The sequence below is a fragment of the Phalacrocorax aristotelis genome, chromosome 9, assembly GCF_949628215.1.
Source record: "Phalacrocorax aristotelis chromosome 9, bGulAri2.1, whole genome shotgun sequence".
NCBI lineage: Eukaryota > Metazoa > Chordata > Aves > Suliformes > Phalacrocoracidae > Phalacrocorax > Phalacrocorax aristotelis.
This window is the reverse complement of record NC_134284.1, coordinates 9,999,953-10,017,158: the sequence shown is the minus strand read 5'-3', so window position 1 is coordinate 10,017,158 and position 17,206 is coordinate 9,999,953. Positions and strand designations below refer to the sequence as shown.

Genomic DNA, 17,206 nt, shown 5'->3' with positions numbered 1-17,206 from the left:
AAGATGAATTTTGCGAGGTCTGAAACCCAGCCATTCCCGCAAAGCAGCGCCAGCCCCTTGTCGCGGACGCTTCATTCTCCTGCCGGGCTCAGGCACCACTAGAGGGAAACACAGCACCACCCTCGGCAGGTCCCCGGCGGCGGCGGCCGGCGGAACGGGGAGAGTGCGGGGGGGGGCCGCGGGCGGCGGCTGCGGGGCTGGGGAAGGGCCCCGGCACGGGAGCAAGCGGGAAAGGGCGAGGGGGAAGTAATGAATAAAATAAAATAAAATAAAATAAAATAAAATAAAATAAAATAAAATAAAATAAAATAAAATAAAATAAAATAAAATAAAATAAAACCATCATTATTAAAAATAAAATTAAAGTCCTAATAAACTGAGAAGCAACTTCTGAGAGGGATGCTAAAGTTTCTGAGGGTACACAGGAACTCCCTCTCAGACCAGTGGGCACAGTTCTTAATTTCATTATTAGGCAGAAACAGCTTCCTCCTGGTTCCATCTTACCAGTATGGAGATCTCCCCTGCTAGCAGGAAACCCTTGACCCATTTAGCTCCTAAAAAGACAGTACCGTTACTGATTTGTTTGTTACTAGCAAGATAGCTATCAAAGGACAGAACAATGACACAAAAGTTTATGAGAATTATCATCATCATCATTATAACATACCACACTTAGCTTGTATAAGCTTCCCTCAATTTTTTCTTTAAAGAAAATAATGCCCAGTTCCTTACCACATCCATAAATGTGGTAAATCCATAAATCCTAGTAAAGGGAGTGAAGAGCAAAGTAGCAAAGGCTGCAGCTGATAGAGAATTATTCAGAAAAGATTAAACTACAGCTGAGAAGAGGTGCAGAAATATTTCATAATGTGATGTAGCAGAGCAATAAGGAGTTGGATTTTGCATTAAATTCCACATCAACAAGTGCTACTATACAGCACCTGAGTATCAAAGTATCAAAGAAATAGCCAGAAAAAAATAGGTTCTGTAAAAGGTGACCAGGTATGAAAAGGCTTTCATATGAGAAAAAAACTAGCCAGGTCAGAAGCAGAACTGGCTGAAGCTTGGAAAGGAGACAGCAGAGGGTGATGACAGCTCTGTCACATCGCATGTGGCCTAAAAAGGTGAAGAACAAATCTCATTCCCTGTTTCACATAATGGAAGTATTCCTTTTTCTCAATTAAAATACCACCTAGTAGTTTTAAAACAAACACCGGGAAGTTTTGGTGGAGTTTTCTTTTCAGCACACGTATAATTAAATCTCATTGTCGCAGGATATTGTAGAGACCAAAGATGTGGAGAAGCCCACCAAGGGATTAGATAAATTCACTGCAGCTAAATCCACAAGTAGCTGCTAAACACAGGTGCATGGGAAGCTCCTAAAGCTCTGAAAGCTGGACGTGCAGTCCAGGAGCAGGACCATTACATATTCATCTGCTTATATTTTTTCTTCCCTAGGTGTTTTCAGTTGGCCAGTGTTAGGGATAGGGTGCTGGACTATGTGGCCTGGCACGGTGTAGCCAAGTGGGGAAGCTGGATCACAGCAAGGCTGTGATTTTGGGAACCTCACATGAAACAGGGTGGAGCTGGGAACTGACTTCAAACCTACAAAGCATCATATCAGGGACAGAGCAACGCATAACCACAGGGGCAGTTTCCCTGCACAACTGTGCGCCAGATTTTCACTTGCTGGTCTGGAAATGAACCAGGCAGTAAAAGCGATTAGCAGTGGAAAGACACTAGACAGCTGTAATTATCTAAATGCCTTCCTATTAACCATGTGAGAAACTAAATCCTCACAATCACATTCGTTAGTAAATGCTAATTACTAACTACATGAAGTTTCATTTGATTAGGTAGAAGAATTTTACTCCAATATGATTATGTTACACAAAATGACCTAAAAAAAAAATAAAACCAGCCTGCCTCAGAGAGCAAATGAATATTAATACTAGCCGACAGGCAGAGAAGCCCTGCCCTCACAGTGCAAGGGCTACTCCTGCTGCCCCCAAGTGCTACCAACAGCACGGCCAGGTGCCCTCAGCTGATGGCGGAATGTTCCCAGCTCCCGGGGCAGCTCCCGCCCCCGCTGCCGGACCTGCTGTGGATGCCAGTTGCAAGCAGGGCTGAGCCAGTCCTGCTGTGGCATATCATGGTGATTCACTGCGTATTAGCCTCATTTAGAAAACCCTGCAATGTCATAGCGAGAACAGATAGCAGGCAGTGGGAGAAATTTGCCTTGTTGACGCCTGCACTGTTTTTCACCCAAGGGGAACAATGTGGTTCAATGGATGGGGCACCAGCAGGAGAGGCATGAGTGCAGCCTGATGGCTGCTGACCTCAGAGGCGCCGGGTTTTCGTCATCCCTGGCACTCCGCGTCGCGAAAGTGCGTCACCAGTCCCTATGCTTTTCTTGCTCACTCTTGCTCATGCAAGACGTGCTCTCTCTTTCCTGTGTTTGCAGAGCACGAGGAGAGCTAAACATAACAATTTGTACAGAGATGTGAAAATAGCACAGCAGACATCAGTTTTCAGGGCAAGCTTCCTTCTTGGTACCTTTGCCGATTCCTTTCTTGAAATACTGATAAAACTCAAGCTTTTCTGAATTCATCTCTTCAGAACACTCACAGATATTAGCTACAAAGAGCTGGCCTGTTGGCAGCTGCGATGGAGGAGGTCACTTTGCCTTTGTGGAAAAAAACTGAGGGCAATTCCAGCAGTCAGCTGCTGGATTTATAACATCCATAATTTCTAGGTATCCAGGTACTGTGGTGGCAAGCATGATGCTGATGTCCAGACACAACAAAATAACACCAATACATAACAAAATGGCCCATCTAACACAGCCCATCCATAGAGTAGAACACTTCAGAGAAGACCTCTGCACATCCAGAGCCTAGGTACCACAAGGACACGAGGAGAGTAAAAGCCTGCACCAGAGGGTCTGTTTCCAACATGGGTACAAAGTGTGATTTGCTCTTGGCTGAAATGGTACTCATAATTTTTAAGCATGAGTTTCCTCCATACCCCTGATTTTCAGATTTCTAATGTCTGTGATTTTGCCCAGTCATCCAGTTTAGGAGATTCACACCCCCATGAGACCCTTCAGGCAAGGAGGCAGAAAGGAGAACATAGCCCCTTCCTGAGAGGCCACACCACATCTCTGTGCAGACACAAGTCCCACCAAAGCCCAGGAAAGTTGCTCTCTGTACAGTCAAAGGGCCCCTAGACATCATCTCACCACTCTTCTGCTCCCCAGCCTGACTGGTGGACACCGCCTGGCTGTTGGCAGCCCAGGGACAACATGTGCATGGAGGCCACAGGGCAGGCAGGTGCCCCAGCACCCAGCTGCTCTGCAGCCACATCCTGTCACAACACTGCAGGTGAATTCTTTATATGTAATCAAATAAACCAGAAGGTTATTAGATTTGAATTAGCATTCACTAATACAATTGATTGTGTGGATTTAGTCATCTAAATGGTCAATGCTAGGACATTTGGATAATTATTACTGTTTAGTGATATTTCTTCAGCTAATTGGTTTTATTGAATGACTCACTTTGATGATGCAGCTGAAACTAGTTTGCAGCTGGGCTCCCAAGAACAGGCTTTATGCTGCCTAATCCACCTCCCAGAGGCTCCATCATTCCTATAAGACAATGCATTTGGGTCCCTCTGGATGGTCCTTAGGAAAGAAACTATTTGGGAACTGTTCCTGCCTCTGCCAATGCATGCTTCATATGTGGGATGATTTATCAGAGCAGCTTACCCCATCAGAGTTAAATAAAACTGAGCTAAACTAAGCTGAAGTGGGGTTTTTCCAAACTCTGCTTGAGTGGGTGCCACCTGTGAGGGCAGCAGTGCAACAGCCCACATAAGCTGAGGTATTTCCTCCTCCACCCTCTTAAGCACACCCACACTTGCCCCCACAAGAAATGACCCCACTTATGTTGCCTCCCTGCCCCCTCCTCCACAGAGGGGCTCAGCCTGGGTTTGGAGCAACAGGGCTGAGCCCAGCCCCAGAGCAGTGCCTGTATACAGGGGGGGCTCATGTGGTGATTGAGCCTCTCAGCATCTCCCTGCAGGCAAGCATAAGGGAAAAGGGGCTGTGTAGCCCCCACCCTTAACCCCTGCCTGTGTTCAGAGGGGCACAGATAAGAAGGCTCTGCCTGCATAGCACCATGCTAATGTAAAAGTCAAGAGCTGGTATTAAAATTTTCCCACCTGTAGCTGTCTGGAAAAGCCCAAATGAGCAGACTTGCTCCAGCAGCAAAGATGTATGCATGCCTGCTTCCCTGCAATCAACAGCTTCCTCCAGGTATGAGGTCTCCCTGGACCACTGGTGTGCTCCATGGGACTGGTAGCATCAAAGCAATGTTTATCAGAGACCTCTAGATGAGGCAGCTGAGGGAAGGTACTAAGGTGTACACAAGTGTAACTAGGTCTTACAGTCATGCTGTACCTGAAACTGGGTGATCTGGCTCAGCTTTCTGTTGTGTGAGATCAGCTAAGCCAAACATATAGAAGGAGTCACAGAGACCTGCAGGTAGTACCCAACCCAAAGGGCAGAAATGGGGGGGCTGCACCCCCAGTCCAGAGAGTGGGGAGCTGCTGCTCAGCCCCACACAGGAGGGCTCAGGCTTTCTCTGTGGTCGTGCAGCTTGGGTGACCTCAATGCAACAGTGACTTGACACTGCTTGTTAGGAAGGTTGGGAAAGGGTACCTCACGCACATGATTCACAAACGCCCTTTTGCTGTTCGTTCATCCCAGATATCTTAAAGAAGTGTGGGTCTGCACAGGCATATGGCTTTGCTGAGCAGTGCCAGGAGGCTGTTCTGGGCAGACCTCAGAGGACAGAATTGCAAGTGGGACAGCGGACTTACCACGTGATACCACCACAACAGGAACGGCAGACGGTGTGGGTGAGTGAGGGATCTCCTTAGAAGATGAGATACAAATATAATGTGATGGACAGGGTGTTGCTGTGTACACAGAGGGTGAGACACAAGGTAATAGTACAGCCAGCTGAGTCCCACAAGGAGTAGGCTCCTAGGAGCTAAGGATACTTTGGCTGTGATGCCTTCTACCTCCCAGGTCTGCAGGGGCAAAGAACTGCCACCTGGTGAGGATACAGGAGGTAGCTGTGATGGCCATAGTGGGATGCTGGGCTTTGGGAGCCAGGGGATGCAGCCAACAAAAGGGTTTGTGTCTGTGGATACAGGCAAAAGAAGACTTAAATAGCTTGACTGTCAAATACTTGTTTCAAAGAGGGACCGATATTGCTTCTCTCCAGTGCTCTGGGGAAAATCACCCCCTCCCATCTGACTTCCCTCACTGGCTTTCCCACAAATGTGTTTCAGAGCTTACATGAATTTTCCTGTCTCAAGCATAAAACCAAACCCCTGGCCCTATGTCTGTGTTGCCAGAGGTCAGGGTTTTCCCAAGCAAGTTATATTTTTCCCTTCTGAGAAATCTGGTCTGGGAAGAATTTGAGCACTATTTTTTTCCCATTTATCCAGGGTTCCTGGACGTTTAGGGGAGGCCATCGCTGTGTGTTGACAGGGCTATGCCATGTGCAGGCCCTCCAGACATCACCACAGCTCACGCACAGGACAGGGCGTTCGCAAAAGAACTTAATTTACTGCCTGTGCACAAACCATCTGTCCAAGAAAAGCAGGAGCTTATCCCAGAGAGGTATTTCTGTCTGGGAAACACCACAGCCATAACTTAGTAAACAACACCCACGAAATCTGAAGAAATCAGAGCCCTAAAAGGCATACACTAAATGGGAAATCATCCCAGGAATGGATGCAGCCTTGGAGAGGGATAAATTTAAACTCTGTCCAGGCTGGAAAATCTGCGTGCTGTCTCCATCTGCTCCCTCTTCCTTCCCAACATGGATCCAGTAAAGAATCACTGGCCCTGACACCCTAGGAAAGATGCACTGTTGCTTCCAGTTCCGGTTTACTACATGCAGCTCAGGTACTGCAGGACCAGCAGGAACGGCCACCCTCCGACTGCTAGGCCCAGGTGGCAGAGGTGAAGCAGCCTTCAAAGCGGCACTGCTTGTACCCTGGCTCCCACAAGTGGTGGTGGCCCCGAACTCACTGCCAGCCATCACCTGCCCTGGGAGAGGTCATGCTCAGAGTAAGCAGCTGGCTGCATGAAAATAAATGGGAATATGAGGGAAAAAGAGCTGTGCAAGGAAATTAGGATTTTATTATAAATCAGTCCAGAGAACCTGTGTCCTAGGAGTGCAGGCAATACCCGGAGCATGCAGAGCATGGGATGTCTGGAGTTCAGAAGAATCTGCATTTAAACCCCCTATGCCTGCCTTTAGCCTCTCTCTGTAAACCAGAGCTCACCTAACAACCCTATAAATGCAGCCTAGCTCTTTGCTGCCCTTGGAGCTCTTGTTGCAGCTTGCTCTCCTGCACAGAATAACTGAGCTACCCCAGGTGCTGCAGCCCTGCTCTCATCCACAGCCATTTGTACAGGTAGAGGAAGGATGGGCTGGAGCAGGACACGGCACCAGACGTGCATCCAGCCCTTGGCAATGCTGTGCACACTCCCTGCTGGCACAGCCAATGCTCCAGCTCCAAGCACAGGCCACAACCACTCCAGAAAAAACTGAGGTTAAAACCTTGGGAATTTCCCAAGCAGAGCATGAAGCACCCTGGTGGGCACTTTGCCCTGAGATACTTAAAGCTAAGTCCCCCTTAGCTCTATCTCACCAGCAGCTGCTGCTGACACCCATTGCTAGCCTCAGGCAATTCGTAGGTGGCCGATCAGGATTACCCCTCCCAGAGCCATGCAGTCTGCAGGGCTTCAGGGCTCCAAAGGACTTTCACCAGAAGGAGCAGAGAGCCTGCCCTCCTCCAATGAGGGCGTGCACGGTGGGGGGGGTGTGTGTGTGGAACTGACCTCAAGACAGTCCCTCAGCTGACAGTCCCAGGGCTTTTTCAGGAAGCACCCAGCCCAAAGTTCATCTTCTGTTGGGTTTTTGTTTGGTTTTCTTTTTTTCTTCTCAGGGTTATGCTCTCAGTATTGTCTAGTATTTCCTGCTTCCTCCCCTGGCAGCTCCCTTGCTAACTCAGACACACAGCTACAGCACTCAGTGCATTAGCCCCTGTGTTTGCCACATCCGTCCCCAGGGAAATCCCTGGGCCCACACGCAGTTCAGCTTCTAATTACGGCTTGCCCTGTGCATGTCTGCTGCAGCTGGCTCCCACTGCTCACAGAGCAGCTCTTTATGTTTATCCATGATGATTTGCACTCACCAGCTTTACGCACAAGGGTTGCAAGTGTTGCACAGGATCATGAGGAGGCGCAGAGCAAACTATGTGCTGAGACAGACAGATCTTGCGGCCTGTGCACAGCCTCCTGCTCGGACAGCCCAGCATAACTCAGTTCAGGTCTTCAGTTTGCTCAAAATATCATCTAGTACCACAGGGAAATTTCTATCCAGATACAGTTTTAACCTTCTGGATCCGTAATCCAAACAGAAAGGAAAGCAGCTCCCTCCTCGGCATGGCCCCGCTGGGTGCCCGCGCTCACCCTCTGCCAGGCAGAGCTCTCCCTCTTGAATTCTCGCTGGGTTGGTTTTCTGCACAGTCCCACTGCGCTGCTCTCTCCACATTTGCAAGGTTCCTACTTGCTGGGAAGTACTAGAGACTGTAAGAGTACCAAATGTCACAGCTGCCTGCAGGGGGAAAGCCCCTTTTTGATTATTAGCATGCTCCCAGTTAATACTTTCCCTGTCAGGTGCTTCCACTCTGCAACCACAGAGGGGGCTTTACTGATGAGGAGCAACGTTGTTCATATTGCTGAAGGGAAAGTTGTACAGCAAGCTCAAGAGACCTGCCTCTGCTTCTCTTCTCTTCCCTCAGCCCTAGTCTCTTCTTTCCTACATCAAACACCTGGCAGCAAGCTTTGCTGCACCAGACAGCGAGCATCAGCTTAAAGCTTTGCAAGCAACATGCTTTAAAAAACTTCCATGTGAGAAATGGGAATGACACCAGAGAAAACTTGTCTTATAAGTGGTAGCCGATTTCAAATTACTTTACCTATATTTACCCTTAAGGCATAACAACAAAAGCAGTTTAAATTGATATAGTATATCTCATCCCTAAGGATCCCCAGAAATGCAACCAACTGATACATAAACAGCCCATAGTTCACACAGAGAAATGTAGATCTTCCCAGGGACACAATACATCAGTTTAAGAGATGCCAAAAATAAGCTGCAGTCTAAAAATAAAAACAGAGACTACTGTAGCCAGCCAGAAATCTAGGTCCATTAGACTCTGGCCAGGACACCCTAGTTAACTCCATTTCTGTATCTGTGGGTAGAATTTTAAATGCCATAATTTGGACTTTGGCTGTATGTGCCAAAATTTGCCCCCCACACTGTTTGCTTGGGTATTCTATCAGCTGAAATAAGGTGGAGAAATGCTTCCTACTGCATCTACCACACTGCTTTTTGGAGTGTCTGATTGTCCCATAATAGCCTCCAATTAAAAAGTTTGAGGAGTTAGGGATACAGGTCATGTGGCACGTGCAACACCCTCATCTCAGCTGACAAAAATAGACTTTGCTTAACTTTCCTTCTTCTCATTGGGCCATTTTTAAAAAAGCTTTCAAATTAGTAACAGTCATATTATTAGAAAGCAGGAGGGAAATACGTTTTCCTTGTTTACCACTGGACTAATTGTTTGGAGATATCTGGTCCTTATCTCTACAGCAGCTGTAAATAGGAGCCTGAGATATGCAGGCTTTAATTGCAAAATGTTAGCAGAATGACAACGAACGTGAAGTGTTCCCTGGCTTCCAACGCACTAGCAAGGTCCATAGACTTTTGGAGCAATAAACTGGAGTCCTGTCCAAGGGGTATTTGCACATGCACCTACACATACAGACAGAAGGTTTGCTTCACTGATTGCTTTTGGTTTTAACAGCATGAGCCAAGATTCTGCTGGATGTTGTGAACTACCTTTCCTGGTACGTTTACTGCGAGCCATGCATAGTCCTCGAGTTTAAATGGGAGGAAACGGTTAGTAGGTATCTGCAGCAGCAATCACAAAAGGATGAAGTTGAGGGACCAACTCTGGTAGATCAACAGCACCACAGTGACATCACTAGTCAGTCTTCTTGATTAGTGTGGCAATCAGGAAATTACAGTTTAATGTGTTTGCTGGAGGAAGCCGCATGAGAATCTTTCATGTACTTTAAAAACTGATTAAAACCCTACTGCCCCTTTTCAGTATTCAGGCACGCAAGGCTGCTTGTCGGAGCCCTGCCAGCTTCTTTCTGCAAGAAAGAATAAAAGCAAACATCTCATCCCTGCAGCCCCACAGCCCTGCCAGTTGAGTGCTCAGGGCACCCAGAGTGGAGGAGGCTTTTGCAAAATCTAGCCCTTAGGTATCAAGTGCAAAACCGCCTCTTGTGGTTACAGTCTTTTATATTGTTGAAGTGACTTTTAGGTAGTCCCTTGGTTTTGAAGTGCCTGCTGGACCGGGCAGTGGAGACTGCTAACATAATCCCAAATAAACAGATGCAGAGAAAGTTAACCTCCTCTCAAACTGATGAGTGTTAAAAACACTTCTGCGAAATTGATGCAGACATAGCAGAGGTATTAAACCAGAATACAAAAGATGACAAAGAGGGTTCAGTTTGGCACAGATGACTGCAGCGTTGGTAAAGTTTTGCTCCTGTTTCAGTAGGGCTAAACCCTGTCCCTGGGTAGATATGGCTGCTGCATCCCCTGGCGGCATGTCTGAGCTTCCCAGAACTGCAGCACCTGCGTGAGAGGCCACATAGGAAATCAGAGTTGTGATAGGTTCCACCATGTATCCAAAAACCATATATCCAAAAGCTGAGTTTGTTTCTTTCCATTCTTTTTCTCTTTGTGGACCATGTAGCAAGTTGTACAGAACTGCTAGAATGTGTAAATTTTCACAGAAAAGGACAGCACCTCAGTAGCACAAAAGCAGCATCAATGACCTTCACCATCTCTTCAAAACCATTGCTTTATACTATCTTCTATATGCCATCCCTTTAGGCAAATGTTAGCTGTGAGGAGCTACAGAGAAGGCAGCAGCTTTATTTGTTTTAATGTTAATGACCATTCTGCTTGCCCCGGCATCCATGGCTGGCTGCTACTTTACATGTGGATCAGAGTCTAGGGCTGAATGCCTTCTCAATCTGTGATTTTGGCTGCCTAATACCCAGAGGTGCTGACCCATGTCAGGGCCCCGTGGCGATGCTCGGGCCAGGCTGCAGAGAGGCAGCATCTCCCTGGGGCAGGAAGTGGGTTGGCCTCGGCATGACTTTCCATTCAGAAAACATTTTCCATCTCCTTTCCGCCACCTACATTGGCTGCAGTACCGCCGAGTTAAAATGCACACAAAATAAAAGCAACTCGTGTGCCTCCGAAAAGAGGTTTCTGCTGGCAAATGCTTGCTAAAAATAGCTCCATGTTTGCCTCTGAGAGCAGCTGGAGGTCACTTATAGGAGGCAAAGAACTCGCTTTGCTGAACTTGGTTTCCAGCCACAGCAGTGAGGACAGGAAGTTTTAAAGTTTAATTTCTACATGGTTCTAGCAAAACCCCAACCAGTGGGAGCGTGGTCCTGGCTGGGCTTGATTCCCCTGCTAGTCAGAGCAGGAGCTTGCTTTCCAACTCCCATCCTCCCTTTTTTGCAGGGAAGCAGGTAGGTAGAGATTAATTTGTTAATTAAATTTCCCCTGCCAATTTACATTAAAAGGGGGAAACTGTTTCAAGAAGTTCACAAAACTTTCATAACCCTTAACCTATAAAAGAAAGAGTTGTATGGCTTTTTTCTAAACCTGCCCAAAAGCACCACTGGGTTGTCCCAGGCCAAGTGATGAATAACGAAAAAAGTCCAGGAGTAGCACAGCTGGGCTGAAAATCAGGAACATCTGCTCACAGAAAGTCAGGCATTCACCCTCTCCTCTGGCTCCCCCTTTCATCTTTGGATTTTCTCATAACTTCTTGTTCAAAGGGATGCCATCCCATGGGAAAATGACAAAAGAAAAAAAGATCAGGCACTGTTACTCAGTGAGGCCAGCAATAGTTGCAAGAGAAGAAAAATTCTGTGTGGGAATTCCCCACATCTGAGAAGTAGAAGCAAAAATTCACCAGGGAAAAATTCAGCCCTGTCAGCCCACAGACAATGCCTTTTATCCATGTGGGAGCCTGCATTTATCCAGTTTTCATTACCCACAGATGGCATGACAGCAGTAAAAAGGAGCAGAAAAGAATCATTAGGAATGGCCAGAGACAATAAGAGTAACAGCAGAAGATGTAATTTCTTCTTAAAAAGGTTTGCTCAGTTATGAATATGTACCTTTTGCAAAGAGGCCTGTTTAGCCCTGGACCAGAACTGGATGTACAAGGGTGGCGCAGAATTCTCCCCATCATTCCTGTTCCCACTGCACTGAAACCGAGTGAAAACCTCCACAGCAGAGTTGCCCAATCCTCTAAACATTGAGGCAGCACCTGCACACTTGCAGGTATCCTTACAGTGTAACACCAGTCATGTGCAACACTACCTAAATCTCTCCAGAAAGCCATAACACCCCCCCACCCTGAGCAACAGCAGAGCAGGCAGCGCGCTGATGCAGTTGCAGCTCTGGGTGGTGTTGAGTTCCCCAAATTTTTCGCATGACCTTGCTACCCTTGGCTGGCTATGAAGCCTGTTCCTGCTCATCAAAGGAGAGTGCTAGTTAATGACTCCTGAGGAAGGCCCTCTCACCAGCCTTCAAAATGATTTTCGCTCAGGGAACTGCCATTGTGCAGACGAGGGCCATGGAGAGCTATGGGGGAGAGCGGTCACGTTACGCTGCACCTCATGGGTGGTGGAGCTTCTCCAAGCGCGATGACCGCCACTTTGTACGCTTACAGACTGGTCTTCTGGACAGAGACATCCCACAGGCCCTCTTACCAAACAGCAACCTGGTGGGAACTCAAGGGGGGAATGCAGTGTGCAATCCAGGCCTGCAGCGCCCGGCGTGTGTACGTGGTCCTTAGCATGCAAGGGAGCAAGCACCCCAGCAGCGTGCGGGGGGCCCTCACAGGGAGCAAAGACCCCCACAGCGTGCAAGGGGACCCCCGCAGCTACCGAGGAGGGGGCACCGGGAGCCCCACGACCGGGCAGGGCAGGGAAAGCCCCTCGGGAAAGCTTGCAAGGGGCAGCCGCCTAGGGCGAAGCAGGGAAGTACCGACGGGGACGCCGGGGAGGCGAGTACTTCCCCCCTGACGTGGAAACACGCCAAATCTCCTCCCGGGGCGACCTCTTCCCTCCCCTCCCGAGGGGCGGCGGCGGGGAGGGAGGAGGCCGGCCGAGCCGATCCGCCCTCCCTGCCACCGCCCGCGGCGCCGAGCAGGACCAGACCCGTCGGTCGGGCTTTGACTGGCTGGAAATTCCCGTCCTCGGCGGCTCCTCCCCCGCAGAAATCCCCTCGCCGGGGTGTATATGCCAAGCGCCGCCGCCGCCGCCGCTCACTCGCAGCGAACCGCCGCCATGATCAGCGCCCGCCGCCTCGTCGAGCCGCCGGTTATGGAGGGCTACGAGCAACCCAAGAAAGAGCGTCAAGGCGGGTTCCCGCTCGACGATCGCCACGATAGCGGCTTGGACTCCATGAAGGAAGAGGAGTACCGGCAGCTGGTGAAGGAGCTGGAGGACATACGCCTGCAGCCCCGCGAACCGCCCGCCTGGGCACAGCAGCTGACGGAGGACGGGGACACGTAAGTGGGGGTCGAGGCCGTGGTTGGTGGGGGGTACGCGGGGACACAGCCACGGACGCGGGCGGGCCGGGGGGAAGGCGGCACGGTGAGGAGGGGACAGGATGTGCTGCCGGCGGGCAGGCGCCGGGCTGGGCCGCGGCGCGGCGGGGAGCGGAGGGCGGAAAGTCCCTGGAGGGGCGCCAGGGAGAGGCGGCTCCCGCCGCGGCGGAAAGCCCCGGCCGCCGAAAGCCCCGGCTTGCGACACCCGCGCATGGCCCTGCCCCGGGCCCGCCTCGCCCCCCCGCCCGATCTCGGGGGTTTTTAATGTGAGTCGTTTAATTTTTTGTTTTCCCCCCTCCACCTCTGCAGTTTTCTCCACTTGGCGATTATTCACGAGGAAAAATCCCTGAGCCTGGAGGTGATCCGGCAGACGGCCGGGGACCGCGCTTTCCTGAACTTCCAGAACAACCTCAGCCAGGTACTTTCACATCCGCAGACCCCAGTCCGGATCAGCCACTGCCGCCCCCACAAAAGCCTTCTGGGGAATAACACACAGACACCACCACACCCCCCCAAAAAAAAAAGTCCTTAAATTTTTTTGGTTTTAATTGATGGATATTAAATCGAAGCCTACATCCAGGAAAGTCCCCAGCTGGTTCCAGCCAGTGTTAGTACACTTCCTCGCCTCTGAGAGTGGCATTTGACAACCGCATTTTTCAAATATGATGCAATGGGTTGCATCCCTCTTTACTGGGATGTTAATGATACCCTTCATATGGATTGACTGTTTGGTATCCAGAGAGCTCGTCACTTCCAGACTAAAGGGCAACTATACAATACATTGGGAAGCGTGAAGAAAGTTTCTGGGGTGTGTTTTTAATTGGAGGCACATGTCGCCAAGTGGTCAAGGGGTCTGTTTGTCCAGACGCTGCTGCCAAGTTGGTGGTGTAACTTACAGGTCTGCGTTTTCTCTTTTGCCTGCAGACTCCTCTTCACCTGGCAGTGATCACTGATCAGCCTGAAATTGCTGAGCACCTTCTGAAGGCCGGATGCGACCTGGAAATCAGGGACTTCCGAGGAAACACCCCCCTGCACATTGCCTGCCAGCAGGGCTCCCTGAGGAGCGTCAGTGTCCTCACACAGTACTGCCAGCCACACCACCTCCTTGCTGTCCTGCAGGCAACCAACTACAACGGTATGCGCATGCTGCTGTACGTCGATGTCAGTGTGCTGTACCGCGGGTAGAGTTGTTGTCCCGCAGAGCTCAAAGATCCCTGGAGAGGTGAAGGATCATTATGCCCATTTGAGAGTTGAGGAGCCCAAAGCACACAGCAATGTCTGACTTCTTTAAAATGTCACTGTTGTGTAGGCCTCCTCACTGTTGATTATTGGCTCTCATGGCTTTGAATTTTGCATTTTTAGTGAGTACTTTTCGAGTACTCCTCTTGGTTTTTTTTGTTAAAATAAGGTGCAGTCAAACACTGGAATAAAGCCTCTAGGAAATCTTTCCAAAATCCACCCCTATTATTCACACTTACTGGAAGTTGGAAAATACTTCTGGAAAACACCCTTTTGCCATGGATGAGTTGCAAACTTAGATATCGTCCAGTCTTACCATCTTGACTTTAAGCAAATGATAGGGCATTATGTTAGACTTACTCAAATTTCACCTTCATGTTTTGCAGGACATACATGTCTCCATTTGGCGTCTCTTCAAGGATACCTGGCTATTGTCGAGTACTTGCTGTCCTTGGGAGCAGATGTAAATGCTCAGGTATGTAACATACACTGTCAATTTAGCCGAGCAGAGCTGTGTAGTCGTAAGAATCAACAGGTTCTGTTCGTAAGAATCAACTGGCTCTGGCTCTCCTAAAATGCCCAACCTTCTGTTATTTTCACATAGGAGCCATGCAATGGCAGAACAGCACTACATTTGGCTGTCGACCTGCAGAATTCAGACCTGGTGTCGCTTCTGGTGAAACATGGGGCAGATGTCAACAAAGTGACCTACCAGGGCTATTCCCCCTATCAGCTCACGTGGGGAAGAGACAACTCCAGCATACAGGAACAGCTGAAGCAGCTGACCACAGCTGACCTGCAGATGTTGCCAGAAAGTGAGGATGAGGAGAGCAGTGAATCGGAGCCTGAATTCACAGAGGATGAAGTAAGTAGCTGTTTGCACCTTTTCAAGAGAAAGGGAAAATCTTGCCCTTTGTAGGTTGGTTTGTTTGGTCTTTTTTTGGTGGTGCCACTCTGGTGACATGCTCCAGTGGCCTCTGACCTATATAACTGACAGGTATAAATAGCCCATAAACTAAGGTTACGCTGTCAGCCATCAGCAACGTGGCAGTTGGGGCAAGCATATAAATAGAATAAATTTAAGAACAAAACACAAAAAATACATGAGGGAACTGAGGTTAATAACTTCACACAACATGAGTTGCTGAATGTCATTTTGTTGTGGATACCTACAGAACCTTGTGAGATAAAATTCAAGTTAGTGGGTGGTTTTCTCCTCCCCAGCATTTGTTTTTCTAATGTTCTCAGTGCTGTTAAATGGCAAACGTAACTATTTCGGTGTAGAAATTTTATACACTGCCAAAGTCAGGGCATGCAGTGTTTGGCAGTTATCCCAGAGTGGATACAATACTCCCAGTAAGAGTTTTGCAGTAACAGCCTTTTGTTCTTTCTTCCAGCTTATATATGATGACTGCCTTATTGGAGGACGACAGCTGTCATTTTAAAGGAGAGGGTTCTGTAAAAAGAAGTGACTGTGTACATATGTATAGAAAAAAGATTTTCTTCATTTAAAAAGAAAGTCACAACGCAGAGTGACAAAACCGGAGGGAAATACTACGCTGCCCAGCAAGGAGCATGTAATTGTAACTGGACGGTTCCAAGTTCTGGTCTGTGTTTAAATACAGGAGTGGGATGTGTAACATCGGTAGAGATCTGTGATTATTCACACCACCTGATAAAGAGCCACATAGCCAATCTTCTCAACCCTACGAAGGTAACAAGACTACACATCCAACCTGCTAGTTACAGAAAACTATCTTGTGGCATTAAGTACCACGAGGAACACGTGTTCTCTCATGGCAAGGCAGGCGCATACCAACGCCCCATCTTCTTGGAGACTGTGTTAATCTGTGTTGGGCTCGTGGCGCTCCCTGGCCTTACTTACCCACCTCAGCTGCTCTCAGTGGGGTGTCCCAGGTGGAGGAGTCAAACCAAGGGACTGGTGACCTCCTGGCTGTAAGGAGAAAGATAGAAATAATGTTAACTGTGGGCATTGGAAACTCTGTTTCACACCATGTGTGTCATAATTGCTAAACTTGTTAACAATTGTATATTGGGTAAATACTGTACATTTTTGTTTATAATTATTTTGGTACAAGTGAGATATGTATTTATTAAAAAAAGTCAGATTACTGTACCTGGTCTGTGAAATGGTTCATTGCCCACCTCATTGTCCTGAGATACATGGGAATCCACCTAGTTTGCTTTTTAAGAAACATTTAACACCTACTAGACTGATGGGGTCACAGGCTCAGGGGTTTTAGGTGGTTCACCTCAGCAGCGGTAAGACATCTAAGCAGCTCTCAGCCCTTCTGCTGCAGCTAATTTTGGAAGCAGACGTAGGTGTCTTTTCCGGTGCCCATTGTGGTAGGCGTGTTGAGGGGCTGGGATTCCCCCTCTATCACGCAAGCACCAGGCTGCCCGGCTGCTAGAGAGGGGTTTCGAGGCTGGCTGCGGCAGCACCCACCCGCCCGCCGTCATGGCACCTTTTGTTCCAGCTCCAGTACATGGCAGCTCTTGCTGGGACTTGCCCGGGGAGGCTGGAGGTTTGCAGCACAGTCCCGCGCCTGCCCGCCCTCTCGTTTATCACCCAGCTCCAGTTTGAACTCGGACACCTTCGGATTTTCCAAAGGGGGTTTCCACAGGAAGAGGGAGCACATGCCTGGGAACACGTGCTGCTGCTGCCTTCCACCCCTGAAATTCAGGCACGGGGCCTCCCCTGCTCCCTCCTGCGGGAGCTACAGCTCTCCTTGTCCAATTCACAGTGGTGGAGGATGTGGCTTTAACCCGTGTTCTTCCCCAGCATTCAGGCAGACTGAAGCACTTTGCTCAAATCCTCACTTGCACCTGGTTAGCTCTGCAGCGTGTCACAGCGCAGGACTAATTTTAGCCACAGATTTTAGCCCATTGTGTGACCATGTAAAGGTTGTGTGAAGGGTGACCATGCCCCATTCCTCCTGTGCTGTAACCCCCTGGATGGGGATGGGGTGAGGCAGAGCTGCTGACGCAGGACTGAGCTCTGCCAAGAATGTTGGCATGGGGACTCCTGTGCTGCTGGCACCCAGCCTGGCTCAGGCCACCAGAGAAGACCATGGCTCTAGGCTGCACAGGGATACCCATTCCCTTTTCTGCCCTGCTCTTCCTGAGGGGTTCCTGACCT

General features: G+C 49.1%; 1 protein-coding gene across 1 annotated transcript; it reads left to right on the top strand.

Moving 5' to 3' along the window:
• Window positions 1-12,325: 12,325 nt before the first annotated feature.
• Window positions 12,326-16,183, top strand: NFKBIA (NFKB inhibitor alpha). Its single transcript, XM_075103347.1, has 6 exons — window positions 12,326-12,768; window positions 13,117-13,225; window positions 13,732-13,942; window positions 14,433-14,521; window positions 14,651-14,911; window positions 15,444-16,183. The coding sequence occupies exons 1-6, from the start codon at window positions 12,497-12,499 to the stop codon at window positions 15,489-15,491; spliced, it is 990 nt and encodes a 329-aa protein (XP_074959448.1). The 5' UTR covers window positions 12,326-12,496; the 3' UTR covers window positions 15,492-16,183.
• Window positions 16,184-17,206: the final 1,023 nt, after the last annotated feature.